The sequence below is a fragment of the Symsagittifera roscoffensis genome, chromosome 9 (genome assembly GCF_963678635.1).
Source record: "Symsagittifera roscoffensis chromosome 9, txSymRosc1.1, whole genome shotgun sequence".
Lineage (NCBI taxonomy): Eukaryota > Metazoa > Xenacoelomorpha > Acoela > Convolutidae > Symsagittifera > Symsagittifera roscoffensis.
The window spans coordinates 49,078,628-49,095,562 of NC_087070.1; the positions used below are offsets into that span (position 1 = coordinate 49,078,628).

At 37.0% G+C, this 16,935-nt stretch overlaps 2 protein-coding genes across 2 annotated transcripts in view; one reads left to right on the top strand and one right to left on the bottom strand.

Moving 5' to 3' along the window:
* LOC134854916 (S phase cyclin A-associated protein in the endoplasmic reticulum-like) overlaps positions 1 to 16,935 on the top strand; it is an 88,649-nt gene that overhangs the window by 24,546 nt on the left and 47,168 nt on the right. Inside the window, exons 13-14 of the mRNA XM_063871317.1 lie at positions 1,784 to 1,980; positions 15,970 to 16,071. Coding sequence (XP_063727387.1) covers positions 1,784 to 1,980; positions 15,970 to 16,071 — 299 coding nt within the window. The remainder of the gene's footprint in view (positions 1 to 1,783; positions 1,981 to 15,969; positions 16,072 to 16,935) is intronic.
* On the bottom strand, positions 4,013 to 12,433 carry LOC134854351 (uncharacterized). The gene is made up of 7 exons (XM_063870571.1): positions 11,904 to 12,433; positions 8,069 to 8,279; positions 7,631 to 7,711; positions 7,042 to 7,509; positions 6,461 to 6,631; positions 4,537 to 4,603; positions 4,013 to 4,211 (listed from the first exon to the last, which is right to left on the bottom strand). The coding sequence occupies exons 1-7, from the start codon at positions 12,219 to 12,221 to the stop codon at positions 4,013 to 4,015; spliced, it is 1,515 nt and encodes a 504-aa protein (XP_063726641.1). The 5' UTR covers positions 12,222 to 12,433.

Below are 16,935 nucleotides of genomic sequence, written 5' to 3' on the forward strand. Positions count from 1 at the left end.
TGTTACAGAAAGGATCATAGCATCTGTTCGCTGCTTTATTTGTGGCTAGTGTTTGTGATGTATTAAGCGTGCCTGGCTGAGTGGTTAGCGCGTGAGACTAAAAATCTCTAGGTCGCAGATCACATCCGAGACTTAGTCGGTTTTTTTTAATACTTCGAGGCTTATTTCTCCTTTTTCTCATGCCAGTTTTAAGAGCTGCTTTTTGTCTTTTCTGGCTAGTGTTTGCTTCGCCTGCTTTATTTTCTTTTCGTTTCCGTTTTGCACTCTGCTTATCCATAAAGTCCATAATTTTTTCCGTTTTTTCAAAAGTCACAAGTTTATACTGAGAGAACGAACTATATCTTCGCTTACCTGAAATGCTGGCTTAGCTCTTGTGATGTTTTTTTTGTATTATTAATCACGAGTAACGAATTTTTCGCTTAAGTTGATTTGGTAAATTTATGAAAAGTGTGTCTATGGTACCAGTGACCTCAGTAATGACAAACTTAATTTCTTCTAAATCTTTTGCAACCGATACCTCAGGGAAATCGTTGTTTAAGAAAAATGCTAGCATTGATACATTTTTTGGATCGATTTTTGGAGAAAATTTGTACTTAAAGTCAATTTTAAACAAATTATACTAAAATTAGCACTCATCTTTGCTCATCAAATTTATGATGAGCTGATTATAGACTTATGATTTTAGACACGCTTTATACAACGCCACCATATTGGTTTAAATTAGCAGTTCGCTTTCTCTTGCTCCCAATTATAATTGTAAATTGGCGATTTGACTTTTGATTTTTTTTTCAATTCATTTTCTTTGTTAACACAAAGGCAAACTCCACTCTCGACCAGCAGATGTTTAAGGGTCACAAAAAAGTGAATAAATTGGTTAAAACGTGGACTGAATTCGCAGTAGAACAAAAAATTCACCAGCTTTTGATCCAGTTTTCTCAAAGTTTTCTCAAGTTATTAAATTTTATCAAAAAAGTGTCAATTATAAATAGTTCTTGAATTTCAAAGAGCTTCACGATCGTATGATATTACTTAGAATTAAAGAATTCTAATTTTTCAGTTCTGTAATTTAAAGAAATTAAAGAAGACGTTCTGATTTTTCTTGTGCTTGTAAGCAACTTTAATTGTATTTATAAACTATTGCTCATTGTATTTTCTGGTAGGACTTAAAAGATGTTTATATTGAATCATTTTTTTCGGATCAACTTGAATCTGCTCAAAGAGTGTCGGCTTTGTTTCCTCTTCGTAAAGTTCCGTTGCTAGTAAAGTTTGTACCGTTTGTACTCCTAGTTTTTTTCAACTTTAATGTTTTGCTACTCCTTTTAGTGCATCGCAAGTGGTGCGAAGCTCTGCTTTGCCTCTGTTTATCTTTCCAAATTTTTTGTCTCCCTTGAATTCCTTAACATTTTTCCATAGGAATGTTGGCCCCCGTTCAATGTTTTGATCTTATCTCGTTTTCCTCGAATTTCAAAAATTGAAGGGTCCAAAATTTTCAATCAACTTTTTTTGATTCCTTTGACTTCTCTTGCATTTTTCCAGCCATCTGCTACTATGTTTGATTTGTTGTGCAATACCTTGTATATTCAGATTTTGGTTCCCAGGGTAAGCAAGCATTGAAAGGGTATAACCTTGTGTCTTACCGCAGGCAGATGCCGATGCTTCCAATAATTTATGAGATTGTTCTTAAGTTTGACCTAAAGTTTAAGTTTGACAGTATTCAATTTTTTTAATGAAAGTCCTTAGACCCGTTGTGTAATTGTGTTGTAAAAAGTATGAATGTATTTAGGAAGGCAGACTGCGTAAGCTAGAAGAAGTTCGCGCATTAGAGGAGGCGGCGAAGGAGAGACGGAGGCGGATGGAGCAGAGGAAGGAGACTCGGATGGGACAGATGCAGGCGAAGAGGGAGGGACACATGCAGAGGATAGCCGCCCTCCAGGCCCAGAAGGACTGCGAGAGACTAGAGGCCACCAGGAAGAGAGAAGAGTTAGTTCAATTGTATTCCTTTTCAAGTGTAAAAGAACGAAGTGATTTTCATTTATTTAGGTATTGATGATTTTTAGTTATTTCAGGAAAAAGTCTTTAACTGTTCTAGTAACTACAGAAGTGCATCATAGTATTCATGAATATATGAATGCACTTAGTTATTTGTATGTACTTTTTGAGTTCAATTCAAATTCATCTGCTAAAAGTTATGTAAAGTCATTTGATCTCATTTTGATGTTTCGTTGTTGGCTCTTTTGATCTCATTTTTGATGTTTCGTTGTTGGCTCTTTTTTCTTTTGTTGAAAGGAAGGCAAACTCTGCTATCGAAAAGTAAAAGTGTAAAGCTTACAAAAAATGATTGAGTTTTAATTTCGAAAGTGGCTTTTTGATTTCTCAGCTGAGTAAATTTTACCTAATGATCCAGTTTTCTCAAATTGTAGAAATCATAAATTGTTCTTGAAATTCAAAGTTGCAATGAAAAAAATGATTGAGGGAATCTTCCCTGTATAAGCGGCTACGCCCTTTTTTTGTAAAAGAAAGGTTAAAGCATCATTAGGAACTTTTTTTTAGACATGTTGACCATTTTTGAGAATCTTTGCGGTTTTTCAGAAACTACCGCCCTAAATCTGGGATATAAGAAACAATTTAAAAAGTTGGTTTTGGGGATCCCCCTGAGTGAGCGGCTGCACCATTTTTTTTGGTAGAAAAAAGTTACATCCCTAGAAATTGCAAGATTTTGACAATTTGACCGTTTTTTGTGAAATGTTTCGACTTCTCTCGAAAACTGTTGTCCCAAATCTGGGATACACCACAAATCTGGGATATACCAAGCATTGATCTCCAGCATTAGCTCACTAATTCGATTTAGAACTTTTTAATCTGCCCATAACTTACGAACAAAGATCACAGGTGATTTTTTAAATAGTAGCGAACGTATTGAAGACTCTTTTATAGGTCTTGGTGATTTTTTTGTTTTTTTTTTCAGGAAAAAGACTTGAATTGCTCTAATAACTACAGATGTGCTATCATACATATAAATTCATTTATGAATGTACTTAGGTGTGTATGAACTTTTTGAGATCAATTGAATTTCATTTGCTGAAAGTGACATAAATAGCATTCTCCAAATACGAACGTGAACAAGGCGCAAAAAAGTGAATGATTTCTAGTTTAGAATGTGGATTTTAATTTTAAGATTTCCAGCGGATCAAAAACTTTATCTATTGATCCAGTTCTCTCAGAGTGGGTTAATGTTATCAAAAAACGCCAATCATAAATTTCAAAGAGCTTAAAGGGTATCTATTTTTTCTTTGAAATTCGAAAGTTAGATTTTTTCAACAAAGTCAGTGTTTGTTTTGTTTACTAGCGTCCATTACTATTTGCAACTGTCAGCTGGCTATGTTTACATTTGATCTCGATACAACAATATGTTTCAGAAGGTATGAAAAATCTTCCGTCAAAAACGCTTAAATGAAAATTCGAAATTTTACTGAATAAAAAACCAGCCCAAGCAATAATTTTCCGTACTTTCTTCGCAAGTTGGAGCAAAAAGTGTTGCATGTTACTCGAAGTATTATTCATTCATTTCCTTTGAAGAAGGGATTGGTTGGATCATTTTGTGCATCTTATACAGCAACGGGTTATTCTTGTTTTTTTTCTGCTTCAGTCTCTATCGCAAATGGCACGAAGCTCTGCTTCGCCTCTGTGAACAAAGGTTCAATTCTTTTTAGATCAAATGAATATTTAGGCTCAGTTTGACGCTCTAGATGTTGAAGCGAATTGAGTAGAATTTTTCATAAATATGGAAAGCACGAGAGTTTTTGGAAGTTAAACTGACTTTTTGCTGTAATGTCTTTTTTTGAATTCGAATAAATTGACTGTTTATTTTAATTGTGTGAGCTCAGTAAAACTTCCACTACAGCTCTGTATACTATCTTGTAACATCTGAATGATCGGAGTTGCGTTTAAAAGCGATCTCAGGTTTTTTCTGGACAATTTCCTCTTCGGTTACGGATTGGAATCGATTCGATTTCTAAGTGGGTGGAAGTAGTGACTTGCTGTAGAGGACTCTAGAGGGAGCCCAACATTCCATGAGGGAGGGGTTGTTAAACGCCTTCTCTCTCTTCTCCCGCATCTCTTCTATCTTAGCGAGACTCAAGTCAATCGCGATGTTCCTCCTCCTCATCCGCTCCTCTGCTCTCTCTAGTACATTCAGCACAGCTGGAGGGTACCTGATGGGCAGTGAGAATACACAAGGATCTTTTCCAGTTCCCCTACCACCATCACCCTCGGAATATTACTCTTCCCTCGTATTACTTTTCCCTAGAATTTTATCTCCCTAGATTTCACTCTAGAATTACTCTTAGGTGATTTTCCTTTTCCTAGAATTTCAAATTCTAAATTGCTGTCTGTAATTAGTATTAATGCTGGCTTTTTTAAACTTAGAAAATACAATTTGTGCGACTCCCGTTAGTTGTTTTATTTCATAGATATTTTTTCTTAAGTGGGCATCACTGAATATTTATGCGCTAAGTGTAAATAAAATAGAAGGGGAACTGGAGAAGGTCGTTCCTAGTGACGGCCAGACGTAGTTTGCGAACCTCTTCTTCTTGAAACAGCTTACCTACAACAGTTGACGATGTTTTGTAACATAACCGAATTCTACAAGAGCGAAATATTTGCATTAAAACACGCTCAATCAGCAGTTTGACAATTTAGGACCGTATAACAGAAAAGTTGAAAAGTTCGCCCACACCGGCCCTATTATATGTTTCTGGTTCTCTAAAAGCGGGCTGATTTTTCAGATTGATTTAAAAATTCCATCAGTTATTTAAAAATTCCATCAGTTGCAAAAATGCTAGTCTATCAACACTTGCACTCGGTGTTATCAATTTCTTGACAACAAATTTGTCTATTTGCACCATTAGGTGAAACTAGTGGTTAGTGTCAAACAAGTTGTCTGTTTGCGTCAGCAAAGCAGCAACGAATGTTAATTTTACGGTATTTAATTGATACTGTCGAATTTAGTATTACGTAAAAAAAGTGTTGCAATTTTTCATCATCCTGCGTCAGTTTTTTTTCACGTCTCAAATTGTATCTCACTTGAACTGCTCTTTGAAAAATAAGTGTTTTATAATTATATATTATTTAAGCTAAAAATTTTTAGCTAAACTAAATTATGTCATCTGGTCATATATTTCAGGTGGCTTAAATTGTTGTTAACAAATGTTAAAGTTTCGATGTCCAAAAAAAATAAAACCAATAGAGGTACATCTTATGTATTAAATGATTGACAGAAAAATTTATACCATGTTTTAGATACCATAAAGCGCAATGGCTTAAGAGTGATCATTGAGCATAACGTTTCAGAAAGGCTAGAATGTCCTCTAAGAGTGATCATTGAGCATAGCGTTTCAGAAAGGCTAGAATGTTCTGAATTTAGAGTTTTCTAGAATTTTCAATTTGAAGCTCCAGATCTTTTAACATTCTCAAGTCTGGAATATCTTAGAAGTTTTTTGAACGTGATTCAATTTCAAGGCCACAGTACCGATCCACATTTTGTACACTAAAAAGGGGTCTCTTTGTCTAGAAAATTTGACCTTTTCGTTTACCAATTTGCTATGAAAACATTTAATTATCGCAAAGTTTCATCGCTTGATTAGCACATCGATTCGCTCTATAAAAGAACTTAAATTATTTCAAATCTCCTCGAATGATTAAGTGAAATGATTTGAAACATTGCAAACTTTCATTGCTTAAATGGTTTGCTCAAAACAACTTTTTCTTCGAATTGATTCGTTCTACGAAAGAACTTGAAATATTTCAAAAACTCTTTGACTGAGTAGCTTGCTTTAAGTAACTTCAACATTTCGCGAGCCGGTGTTCTCTTATAAATAACTAGAATTTTTTCAATTTTTTTTGTTGCGAAATCTTGCGTAAAATAACTTAACTTTTTCGCAAACCGACTCGCGAGCGGTTTCAGCCGTTGAAGTTTTTGCTCAATTTATCTTAAATTTGTCAACTGATTCATTTTTTGAAAAATTAACATGAAGTATTTCAAAGTTTCGTTTTTTGAATAATTTGCTCGAAATAACGTAAACTTTTTGCGAACCCATTCTTTTTGAAATAGCTTGAAAACTTTGAAATTTTCATTGGTTGATGATACGCTTGCTTAAAAAACTTCAGCTTTTGACGAAACGATTTGTTCCGTGATATAACTTGAAATGTATCAAAGTTTCATCGCTTGAATAGCTTGCATAACAAACTTAGTTTTGCCAACCGACTTACTGTATGAAACGACTTTTTCGCAAACCGATTCATTATGTGAACTAAGTTAAAAAAATATATATTTTTCGAAGTCTGAGTAGCTAGTTTGGCGTTAAAGATTTCGCTTTCTTGAAAGGGCATTTGTTTTTAACTCCAACTCTGAATAAAGTAAGTGAAATTAGCCTCTGAATGTGACCAGATAACTCATATTCACCCATGATGTTGATGTGGACTTTCTGAGCAGCTTGAATGGCACTTAGTTTGTTCACCAACTCGTGGGCCCTGTGTGCCTCCAGACCCCTACTGGGCAATACACTCTCCCACTCTGAGCTGAATTTGGTGCGATAGGAGGACGAGGAAGAGTTCGCAGAGCTCATCTGCATTCCTGCAACAACAAAAATCCATTAAAAGGTGTTCATGAATTAGCTATGCAGAACTTGTTTTCACTCAGGTACTCCAGTTAAAGATCATCCATGGCTAGCAGAAACAGAAATTACTCGCATTTTTGTTCGAGATCCTAATCATTAGCATCATGGTATTTTTTCTGTAGTTGAACGCTGTCGCAAGCTTTCGTAGCATATCTATTATTCAAAATTTGCGTTTCGCGACGGGTATTTAAGCATATTTAGATCTTTTTGTCAATTATGTAACTCATTTCTTGCAGGGCTTACTTCTTCTAATAACAATCAAAGTTTTGATAATATTGCAATGGCATAAGGAGCAGGTCAGTTTCCAAATTGTGCGGTTTCTCCCTTTTGATTAAAATTCTTCTGTTTATTATGGTTCTCATAATACCTTCCTGCCATTCCCTTCTAGCAGATCTTCTTGCCGTCTCCGATCCCGCTCTGCTGCTGCCCAGGCCTGCTCCCCTGAAGCGAACATTCTTGTTCACACCTCGCATGTTGATGTCCGGATATTCTCTTCTCGGAGATTCACCGTTGCTGCAGTTCTCACCTCTTTGTCCATGTGGCGATTCCTGCCTCGTCTTTCCTTGGGAAGTTTCAGTGTCTTCTTTCACCGCATGGTCGCTTACTCTAATTTTGGACAATTGACCGGCAAGTTTGAGTCGGTGTTTCATGGGAGAGTTTGGATCTTGCATCCGATTGGGATCTTCGGGGACAGTCTTAAAAGCATCCGAATTTGCACGTTCTACTTCTTGAATGGCGAATCCTCCGCTTTTCTGCTTTGGTTTACTCGAAAGATTTTGTTTCTCGGGTGACATCGGAACTTTTAAAAGAGTTCTTCGAGGACTGAAGCTTCCCACTAAAATAGGATAATGAATCTGGAACTTAATGGTTGAATAAGCTATTTTTTAACGAGTATAATTGTATGCTTTTTCGGGTGCATTATGATTCGTTGAAAAAAAATATTGTGAAACTCATACTTCGGTATCTTGAAATATTCCTCGATCGTGATGAATCAATTGTGTCTCTGCTAGTACTCTTCTTCAGCTTTCGCGGACTATCTAAAAAAAACAATTGCTCTTATTGGCCGGGCGGCACATTATTGTATAAATCGATAAACAGATACAGAGTCATTTAAATGATTATTAAGAAGCAATGAACGTTGTGAACTTGCTTAGATCGAGTTGTGTTTTTCTTTTTATTTCTGGAGAAAGACTTACAAGTTGTTCACGCTCAAATTTGATCTTTTGTGGTTTGACTTTCAACTTTTTTAAGTTCAGTTCAAATTTATTTTCTGAAAGGAAGGCAAATACTGCCTCTGTCTGTTGGCTATGTTTTTTTGTTTGTTGATTTTTAATGTTGCTTATTGTTGTTCGTTAGATCATAGGCCTTAATGGTTCTCCCAGTGAACTGGTTACCGAATGCGTTGTGTCGGTCGAGGGCCTTGCGGAACTCCCTGGAGGCATTAGGTGTGTGCGAGGCTGGCTCTCCCACTATGAGTTGTTTGAACCTCTTGCTTCTGATCTTGGTGTTGATCATGGTGGTGATGGAGGGACCCCAATCATCACCAGATGAAAATATACTCCTCCTCCTATGCTCCAACAGTCTGTTCATGCCGATCGCATACTCCTGCGTGAAACATACGAGATACCAACTCATGCTTATTTCTGTGCAAAACAACACACTTAGTACCAGGGTTGCATTGTTATTAACAATCCTGTGAATAACACTGTTTTTTAGCGTTATGTAACCAGTCGTGTTATTTATTTACTACTGTTCAAACTGACTCATTTCACATAAAGCAGGGTTAGAGAGAGCTTTTTCTACGATGGGATTTGTCCACTAGGACCTGGGAAACCGCCTTGATCTGGAAAAATTTGGGAAAGTGGCTTTTGTATTCGTGTACTGAAATCTGATTGAATGTAATTCGTTGCTTGGTACACTGCTCAAAGTATTGTTATGTTTTACGCAAGAGTTAACCGAAAAAAGAAAATTTATTTGAAAGATAAGAAATTCTAGTGTAATAGTCAGACAGCATTTAGCAAGAGGGATAAAATTTGGACAACATTTTTTTGAAGTAATTTTCAAGTATCATAAACCAATTTTAAAAAATTTAACCAAATCGGTGTGGCCAATTTTGCCTTTAAACAGTGATAAAACGAATTACAATTACTCTCAAACTTATCGTAAATGATGCAATTTCTTAGTCATAGTGGGCTCGCGAATTTTGTCGGACGTTATCAATCAAATTGTTAATTATCGATCGATGGAGCAAGACTGGGTAAAGGTTCGCGGTGGCGTGGACTAAAACGATTCCTTGGCCTTGCTTAGGTTCAGAATACACTCCTGAAAAGCTTATATATGAGCCAATAATAATTGGTTAGATATGAACTGTGTTTAACCAAATTGGTTCATCCAATTAGTTATTGGTTAAATCAGTTTAACAAACTATTTTTTAAATCAATTGGTCAAACCAATTGTTAAAAAAAATTTTATGTCGGAAATCGCTGTTGAAAACTTCCTTCAGATGAGAGAAAGTGGGGTTTAACTTGGTTATAACAGTACTTACATGTAATATTAGGAAATTAATCAACTTTGCAATTTTAGATCAGTTTCTGTTGCGCGTTCGCGTAAAACAAATCTAGAGTCGAACATGAGCTTTTCAAAAGGATGCTTACGCTTGCGATAAGCAAGCGTTATCAAACTGGAATATAGTCTGTTTTTCTAGTTAACAATTATTTTAACAGAATCATTTGATAGCTTGCTTTATTAATGAAAGAAATTTTCAAAAATGTGGGTCCAGTAGTGTGTTGGTAAAAAGCGGGGCTATGTCGCGAAGGATCAATCGTTCGAATCCGAGACCATGACTGTTTTTCTAATTCGATGAACGTAGTTCAGACTCTTATATAGCTGGCGATGATTGTTTTTTTTTTGGTTTTTCGGAAGTGTTAAAATTTGTTCAGGTAATTTACTTTTTCGCGGTTTGACTTTTGATTTTTTTTCAAAATCAGTTCATTTCCTTTGGTAAACGGAAGGCAAAATCGAAAAATGTGATTGAATTCTAATTGTGAAAATGGAATTTAATCATCAGATTTCCCAGCGGAATGAAAACTTAATTCAATGATCCAGTTTTCTCTCATTGGGTTAGTTTTATCAACAAGAAGTGAGTGTATTAGTACGAACCTTCTCTTTTCCAACCTAATTCGCAAATAAAAAACCGACTTTTGAAACGGTAGGCTGCAGTAACAGTATGTCACATGTGATTTAGCATTTGGTTTCCAGTTTTGTTCCCTCTAGTAACGCCGTTGCCTTTGCATCCTATGGTTAAGGGTTTGAGTCCCGGTCTGACCTTGTTTTTTCAGTATGTATGCAATTTTCAGTATACATGTTCCGGTTAAAATTGATTTGTCGGATTTTCGTTTTTCTGCTCAAGTTTTGTCGGCGTAGTTGCCACATCATGGATTTTGCTTGTTTTGTAAGCAACTTTCATTGTAGTTGCAAGTGTGAGTGATGTTCAAAGTAGTTCCATGGGAACTTGAATTTTTTTCTTTTAATAAGTTAAATTTTTATTTTTTTTTACACAAGCAAAGCTTGTATGACAGGATGAACTCTCTTTTCTTTCCAACCTAAGTCGTAAATATTAGTGTCCTTTTGATGGAGTATGTGCATAAGATCAATAACCAGCTGTTAAATACAGACAAAGGATATGAACACAGACTATTATATTATATATATAGCACTTTAGCTTCAAGGTATCATGGGTCTGTTGCGTAGAAGGGAAGGAGACCCGCAACAAAATAAGAAGTGTTAAACATGGACGGGTTTGGATCTTTCTAATGAACTTTTTCGTTTATTAGTTAAAATGCGTTCGCTCTATAAATTGAGGCATGTTAGTTTGTATTTTTTTTTTCAAATTGACTGGTACTGCTAATGCTTCATAATAAGCTTGCGTCACTTAGCATTTTTGTAGACTCATAATTGCCGTGCGTAGCTTCAGAAGTTTTATAGACCCAAAGTTTTACTCATTCAGTTTTTCTCAGTAGCGATATCAGTCATATTTTTGCTTGTGTATGCGAAGAACAACTTCGACTCTGTGTTATTTCATCAAATGAATCGAACAAAATTAATTGTTTCAAACAGCAGTAGTTGATAAAAAGCTCGATTTCAGAAATTTTCCATTTCACTGTATCTCGCAGTTTTTTTAAAAGCATAATTTATACATAGTTTGGCTTTATGCTTTCCAATTTATTACATGGAAAATTGTGTCTTTTTGAATTTGCTACCCCTTTTGCGTTATCGAATTGGCAATTTATTAGCATTTGTGGCTTGTTGATTAGTGCCTGTTTTTTTGGGGGATTTAAGCATCTGTGGCCTAGTGGTTAGTGCGTGAGACACAACGTTGCAAGATCGCACAGTCAAATCCTACACTTAGCCGAGTTTTTGCTAATTCGAGGCTTATTTCTACTTTTTCTTATTTTACTTGATAGATCTGCTTTTGGTCGTGTTCTCGCAAGTGTTTGCGAAGCGCAGCTTCGCCTCTCTGTTATAAATTGTTTTAGAAATTCAAAGAGGTTTAAAGCCATCTATTTTTTTTGCGTTCATTTTTTTTCAACTGTCAAGTTGGCTATGTTCATTATAGTTGCAATTGTGTTCATTGTGTTTTTAGGGGACTAGAAACTTTTTTTACACAATCAACTTTTTTGGCTCAACTGGTGTCTTTTCAAAAATTTTCGGCTTTGTTTCCGCCTCGTCAGTTTTGTTCCGATGCTAACTTAAATTTGAAATGTTTTACTTGGCATGCTTGCCTAGACTGAAATTTTATCGAGACAAACGAAGTTCTTATTAGAACTAGTTTTTTTCCCTCATATTTCGTTTTTTTTTGTACTTCTAATGTTTTTTTATGCTTGTTTTATCGCAAGTTATGCAAAGCTCCGCTTCGCCTCTGCGTTTTAAAAGTATTTTTGGTCTTTGAATTCCATGGGTCTTTTTACCATCCATAATATAAATCTGCGAAAAAGGGTGTTGAGTAGTTTTTGACCAGAACGTTTGGATGTTTTTCAGCGAGCCCTACCCTGCAAAATTCGTGTATTTTGACGCCTTTAAACAAATTGTTAGGGTTGGTCGATGCGAAATGGCTGCTGTATAAGAACACCAAAGGAGATAGAAATAGTCCCAAAAAGAAGACCCTGCGGAAGGCAGTCTTAGAATCATTGTTGGTCTAAAAACATTCAGTTTCTAACTCTGAGAGCAAACCTTGAGGTTTTTGTATTCGGGTAATTCCTCCAGCTGATTTCCAGATAAGTTGTCATGGTCATTATATGTTTGTTTGTTCGTTTTGTTCGTTGTAGCTTCTTCATTTCGAGAATGGTCTGCGGAATCGGATGTTTCTTGAATCGCAGATGTTGACGGAAATGTGCAGTCTATGGTCGGAATATTCTGATCTCTGTTCACCAATAGTGTAGGTCCGGTACTTACTAAGATTTTGTCCATTTGTTTCGATTGGGCGTCCAAAATGCTACTCCTTCGAATCGAAGGAAAATTGCTGTGATTTGGAGGTGCAAGAAGGTTCATCTCAATTGTGAAATTGAATCAATACGCTTCAAAACTTGACTTGATGGTGATCACTTTCACTTTTTGATATACGCAAAGAAATCATGAATGTAAAGAGATAAATGTAAAGAGATCAAGTTCAGTTTTTCATAAATGTAAAGAAATCGCAAAACTTGAATGTGGGATCATTCGGATGCTGACATTATAGTCTGATTAAAGAATGCAGCGTTAGCTTGAATAATTTTAGAGATATTGAATCGTCTGTAATGATTTGAGTGAGATGTTCCGATCGCATATTTCCACCTGTTCGCTTACAAAAGAATGATTGCTGTTGTGTGGCTTCCAAATCAGACAGTGTGAAATAAACAATTAGCAGTTTGAAGCGTTTAAATTTGAATGGATGTAATAGTGTTTGATATGTGGTGATGCGACGATACGCGTGTTTTAGTTGGCTTAAAAAGATCATAATTTCTTGGGCTATGAAAGAACTATAAATAACAGGAAGGTGATTGCGCTTATGCATTCGCCTTGGAAGTAAGAGCGTGATAGTTTGAGGGGGTGTGGCAACATCTTTTGGCCCAAGTTTTACTTCATGCGTTGTCTGTAAATCGCTAGGTAGCTTGTAAAACAACCGATTATGCATGCTTGTGTTTTGGTCACAGCAACTTCGATAATATCATTCAAGCAGATAAATTACAGCGACTAAATTTGATACCACGCCACATCCACCTACTAGCTGTTTTTGAGCTCCTCAAATTTGGGGGTGCTTGCCTTAAAGTTCAGTTGTGCCGTACTTATCTCCCATCTTTTCATTTTTTGTAGCAATGAATGGTGTCGAAATATCTGAACTGTAACTGATTTTTCAACTTATAATTAGTTGGTGCTGTTTTTGAGTATTTTTGTGGCAGCTAATTTCTGTCTACACATGGGGAGCTCACGTAGCTTGTATTAATACACCAGTTCACTTTCCAATTGAAGTCGATTAAGTCATTGCATAGTTGCAAAGTTGTCTCTGTGTTTAGTTATTTGGCAGCATAGGATTTGACCGCTTACTTAGAGCGCATTCACTGTTGCAAAGTATTTATCACAAAATCTTGCCTAGTATTTACAACAAAAAAGCAATGCTGTTCCTTCGGTGAAAAAATTGCTCAAATCTGGAAGCCCTTGGATCGAATCACGTAGTCGTCAGAAGCTTTTGTTTTGTAAGGTTTTTTTCAAGGCTTTTTTCCTCTATTTTAACAAATCCTCTTGCTGTTTCCTTTTGCTTGTGTAATGCCAAGTTCAGCTCCTTTCCTGTGTGCAATTCCTCGTTAAGTAATCATCATGAACCCATTCATTGCTAACTGGCTAGGGGCCGTGATACTAGCTGCCGTCATTTCTACCTGGCTCGTAACACGAGGGTCCGGCGTTCGATCCCTACTTCGGTCCCAGTTGGTGGTTTCCCGCTCTCATCCGCCGCCTCGAGTAGGTAACGGGTTCAGCAAAATGGATGACACGCCCCTCCCAGGGTGGCCACTTGGTTGGGAATAAAAAAGATACCTCATTCATATTCCTGAAAAAGATACCAAAAAGTAACCAAGTTAAATTTTGCTTTAAAAAAAGACACTTTCAGACACCGCTAAAACCTGTTGAAAACAAATGACTGCAAAATTTAATTTTTTACAGTTGATTAACAAACGAAACAGCAACTGAATCGCGGTCAGCTTCAAGCTTGGATTTCTTCTTTTCCAGATGCTCGACCAGCTCTTTTGCTTTTTTGAGCTCATCGTTGGTAGAAGAAATGTCTTTCTGCACTGCTCCTGGCGTTCTGCGCTTGAACACCTGTAGCTCCGATCTAAGGTCGTCCGCGTACGCTCTTTTTCTGGTGTTTGCCGCATTTTTTGATTTCGTCAAATCTTTGTAAGCTTTCGATGATATTTTGATTAGTTGATGCAACTCAGCGGGTACAACATACGTTTCGAAACTGTCCCGGTCCCAAAACTCTTGGATTATTCGTAGAGCGTCATAAACCTCGGAAGTTAACGCGTTCGTATACTCTGTCTCTGTCACTTTCATTGCCGAGAAGCCAGACTCAACAACCATGTTGTGCCCACAAACAATCATAACAGATTCAACTAACGTTCGGAGTTCTGAGAACGCGTCCAACTTTCCCGTCAGATACGAAAAGCGCAAATCGGCAGATTGGTTGTCGCAGCTGAACTTGTAAGCTGTGAAAGCGTCAAGAACGGCGGAGCAAGATAAATGCAAATACATAGACAAGTTGTCCAAATGTTTGATTTTCTTATCAGTGAAATCTGTTAACGGAATGAACAATACATAACAATATCTCGTCAGTGTACATTTCAGGAATGGCAAAAACCGCTTGAGAAGCTCGTTCAACTGAAACTCGTTATGAGTGTTCCACTGCTTGACAATGCCATTTTCCTGTTCTGCAGTCAGATTAGACAGTTTGCTGAGAACTCGTCATCTTGAAGCTTAACGTCGTCTAAAGTTTTCGCCGACGACGTATTCCTCAGAAACTCTTCGATATTCAGCGAAACGTCGAGCTCAATTGTTGTCATGTACCGGCAAAAACGCGTACCATCCGCAAAATGAACAATCCAGAACTCCAAACGCGATTTTCTATTATAAGTTGTTTCATCGACGTGCAGCCCAAAAAGTTTACCGCTGTATAGGTTCCGAAACTGCTCTCGGGCGTAAGGAGCTAGTGCATGTACTGCAATATAACTGGCTTTGGTTTTTCCGCAGTTGAGAGACGTGAATGATGAACCCGAAATGTCTGTTTATTCAAAACAAGACTCAAAACGTGCAATGCCACCGCGTTGCGAGTTCCCGTTTGGACATCACAATGTTGCACAAGCGATGCCTGCAAAGTTGGCTGCCGATTGAGAGCTGCTACTTTCGACCTAAACAGTCAAATACTAGAAATCTGTTGATGTGTAAACACAAACGACTTGCTTTGTTTTTTATCATACCAGTCAAGACAAGAGTTCACTCACTTATGGACATCTGAGTTTTCGTGTTGCGTCAGTCGAGATCGCCCATTGCTGATATTGATTCGTTTTTTGTCCAACTGACATTCCACAAACTCGTCTTCGCCGTCCACAAGTCTTGCCCAGGAGAAGCCACTCACGAGAGTCCTGGTTGCCCTGCACTTTCCCATTCACGTCTGAAAATAGATACTTACGTAAAAAAAGATACCAAATAGTGACTTTTAGATACCAGTATCTAAAAAGATACCAAGTGGCCATCCTGGCCCCTCCCAGTGGGTAGGACAGGTAGCAAATAAAGAAAATTGCTGCTTGGTATTTTTGAAAGTATGTTTGAAATGAACGATACAGAAAATCATCTTTCGAGCCTTTTATTACCCTCGCGATGAACAAGGGTATTGCAGCCGGTGCCAGCTGTTAAAAGTTTACAGAAAGTTGGTTGCAGAAAAAATTTTGTAAAAAAAATAAACTCCTGGTTGTTGTCTAATTGTAAGATGTGTTGTTCAGTATTCGGACTGTAGATAATGAGTGAATATATATGCTCGGGGTAATTTTCATTCGAAGTATTTTTTTACCAGCCGACGAATATCGATATCTTGTCGTATCGCCTATCTTGTTAACTGCCCCCCCCCCCCAACCTATTGCAATAGGGAGAAGAATCGCTGCATGGCGCAAAATTCGTTAAATGCTTAACCGTTGAAGTTGTCCCCGATGAAAGGGAGGACAGTGCTTCTAAACAGGATCCGCTTTGTTGTACATGTGATGTATGTTTGTGTTAGGGAGCGGGAGAAGAAGATGGCGCTGGTGGTGGAGCGGGAGAGAGATGCGGTGGAGGGACTGGTGAAGAGACTTCAGGAGAAACAACACCACTCCCATGCCAGGTCAGTCAATCAACACCAACCTTTTAATTGGATTGAGATTACTTCCCCATAAAGTGGCCTTGGGGTAGAATGTAAATGTAAGTTGCTCGGAGACTCTTTTAGAAACAGTGTGTTCCCTTATGAATGAGCTTTTAAATAAAAGCTTTGACAATCTTTCAAATTATGATGATGGAAGACTGGGTTGATCGACTCTTTTTGGAGGGATTGTAAACTTGATTTTTTTTGTTTAATAACAAGTAAATTGATTTTTTTTAAAAAGTTTTATACTTCATTCTCACAATAAAATATTTGTAATGGTTGTGGAAAATTCATATCAAGCGATTACTCGTAACATGCGACAGTTGGTAATTTTGTAAAAGGCGACAACTCTTAACAAGCGACGATTTTCATTAAGTGACAGTTCATATTCGTATCAATGTTTTCTTTGATATTGAACAATTAAAAGAAATAAATTAAAGCTCATTTGACGTAAAAGGAAACAAATCTATCAGAAATCAAAGTTAAAAGCTAATCCTTGCAGTATATTGGTAATTCAGTTGTTCTGATAGTTTTTTTAGTTTATCAACTTCTCATGTTTTACTGTATTTGACTGTATGTTACTGTTTTTGATGCCTTCTCCGGATCTTATTCACACAAGCTTATTCTTGTCCACTGAATTGTTTGGATTTTGATTTTGCGGCCACTCAAATTCTTTTAACAGGTCTGGGAGGGAGTAGGAAGGTACCTGGCGTTTATACACGACATTTTGTACGAGAAAGGTCCATATCCTTTCGAATACTTCTCATCTGGAGTAACTGGAGAATTTTCGCTAAATCGTTTTCGGGAACAACTGTCTGCACAGTGAGCTTTTTCTCTAGAAGTCGG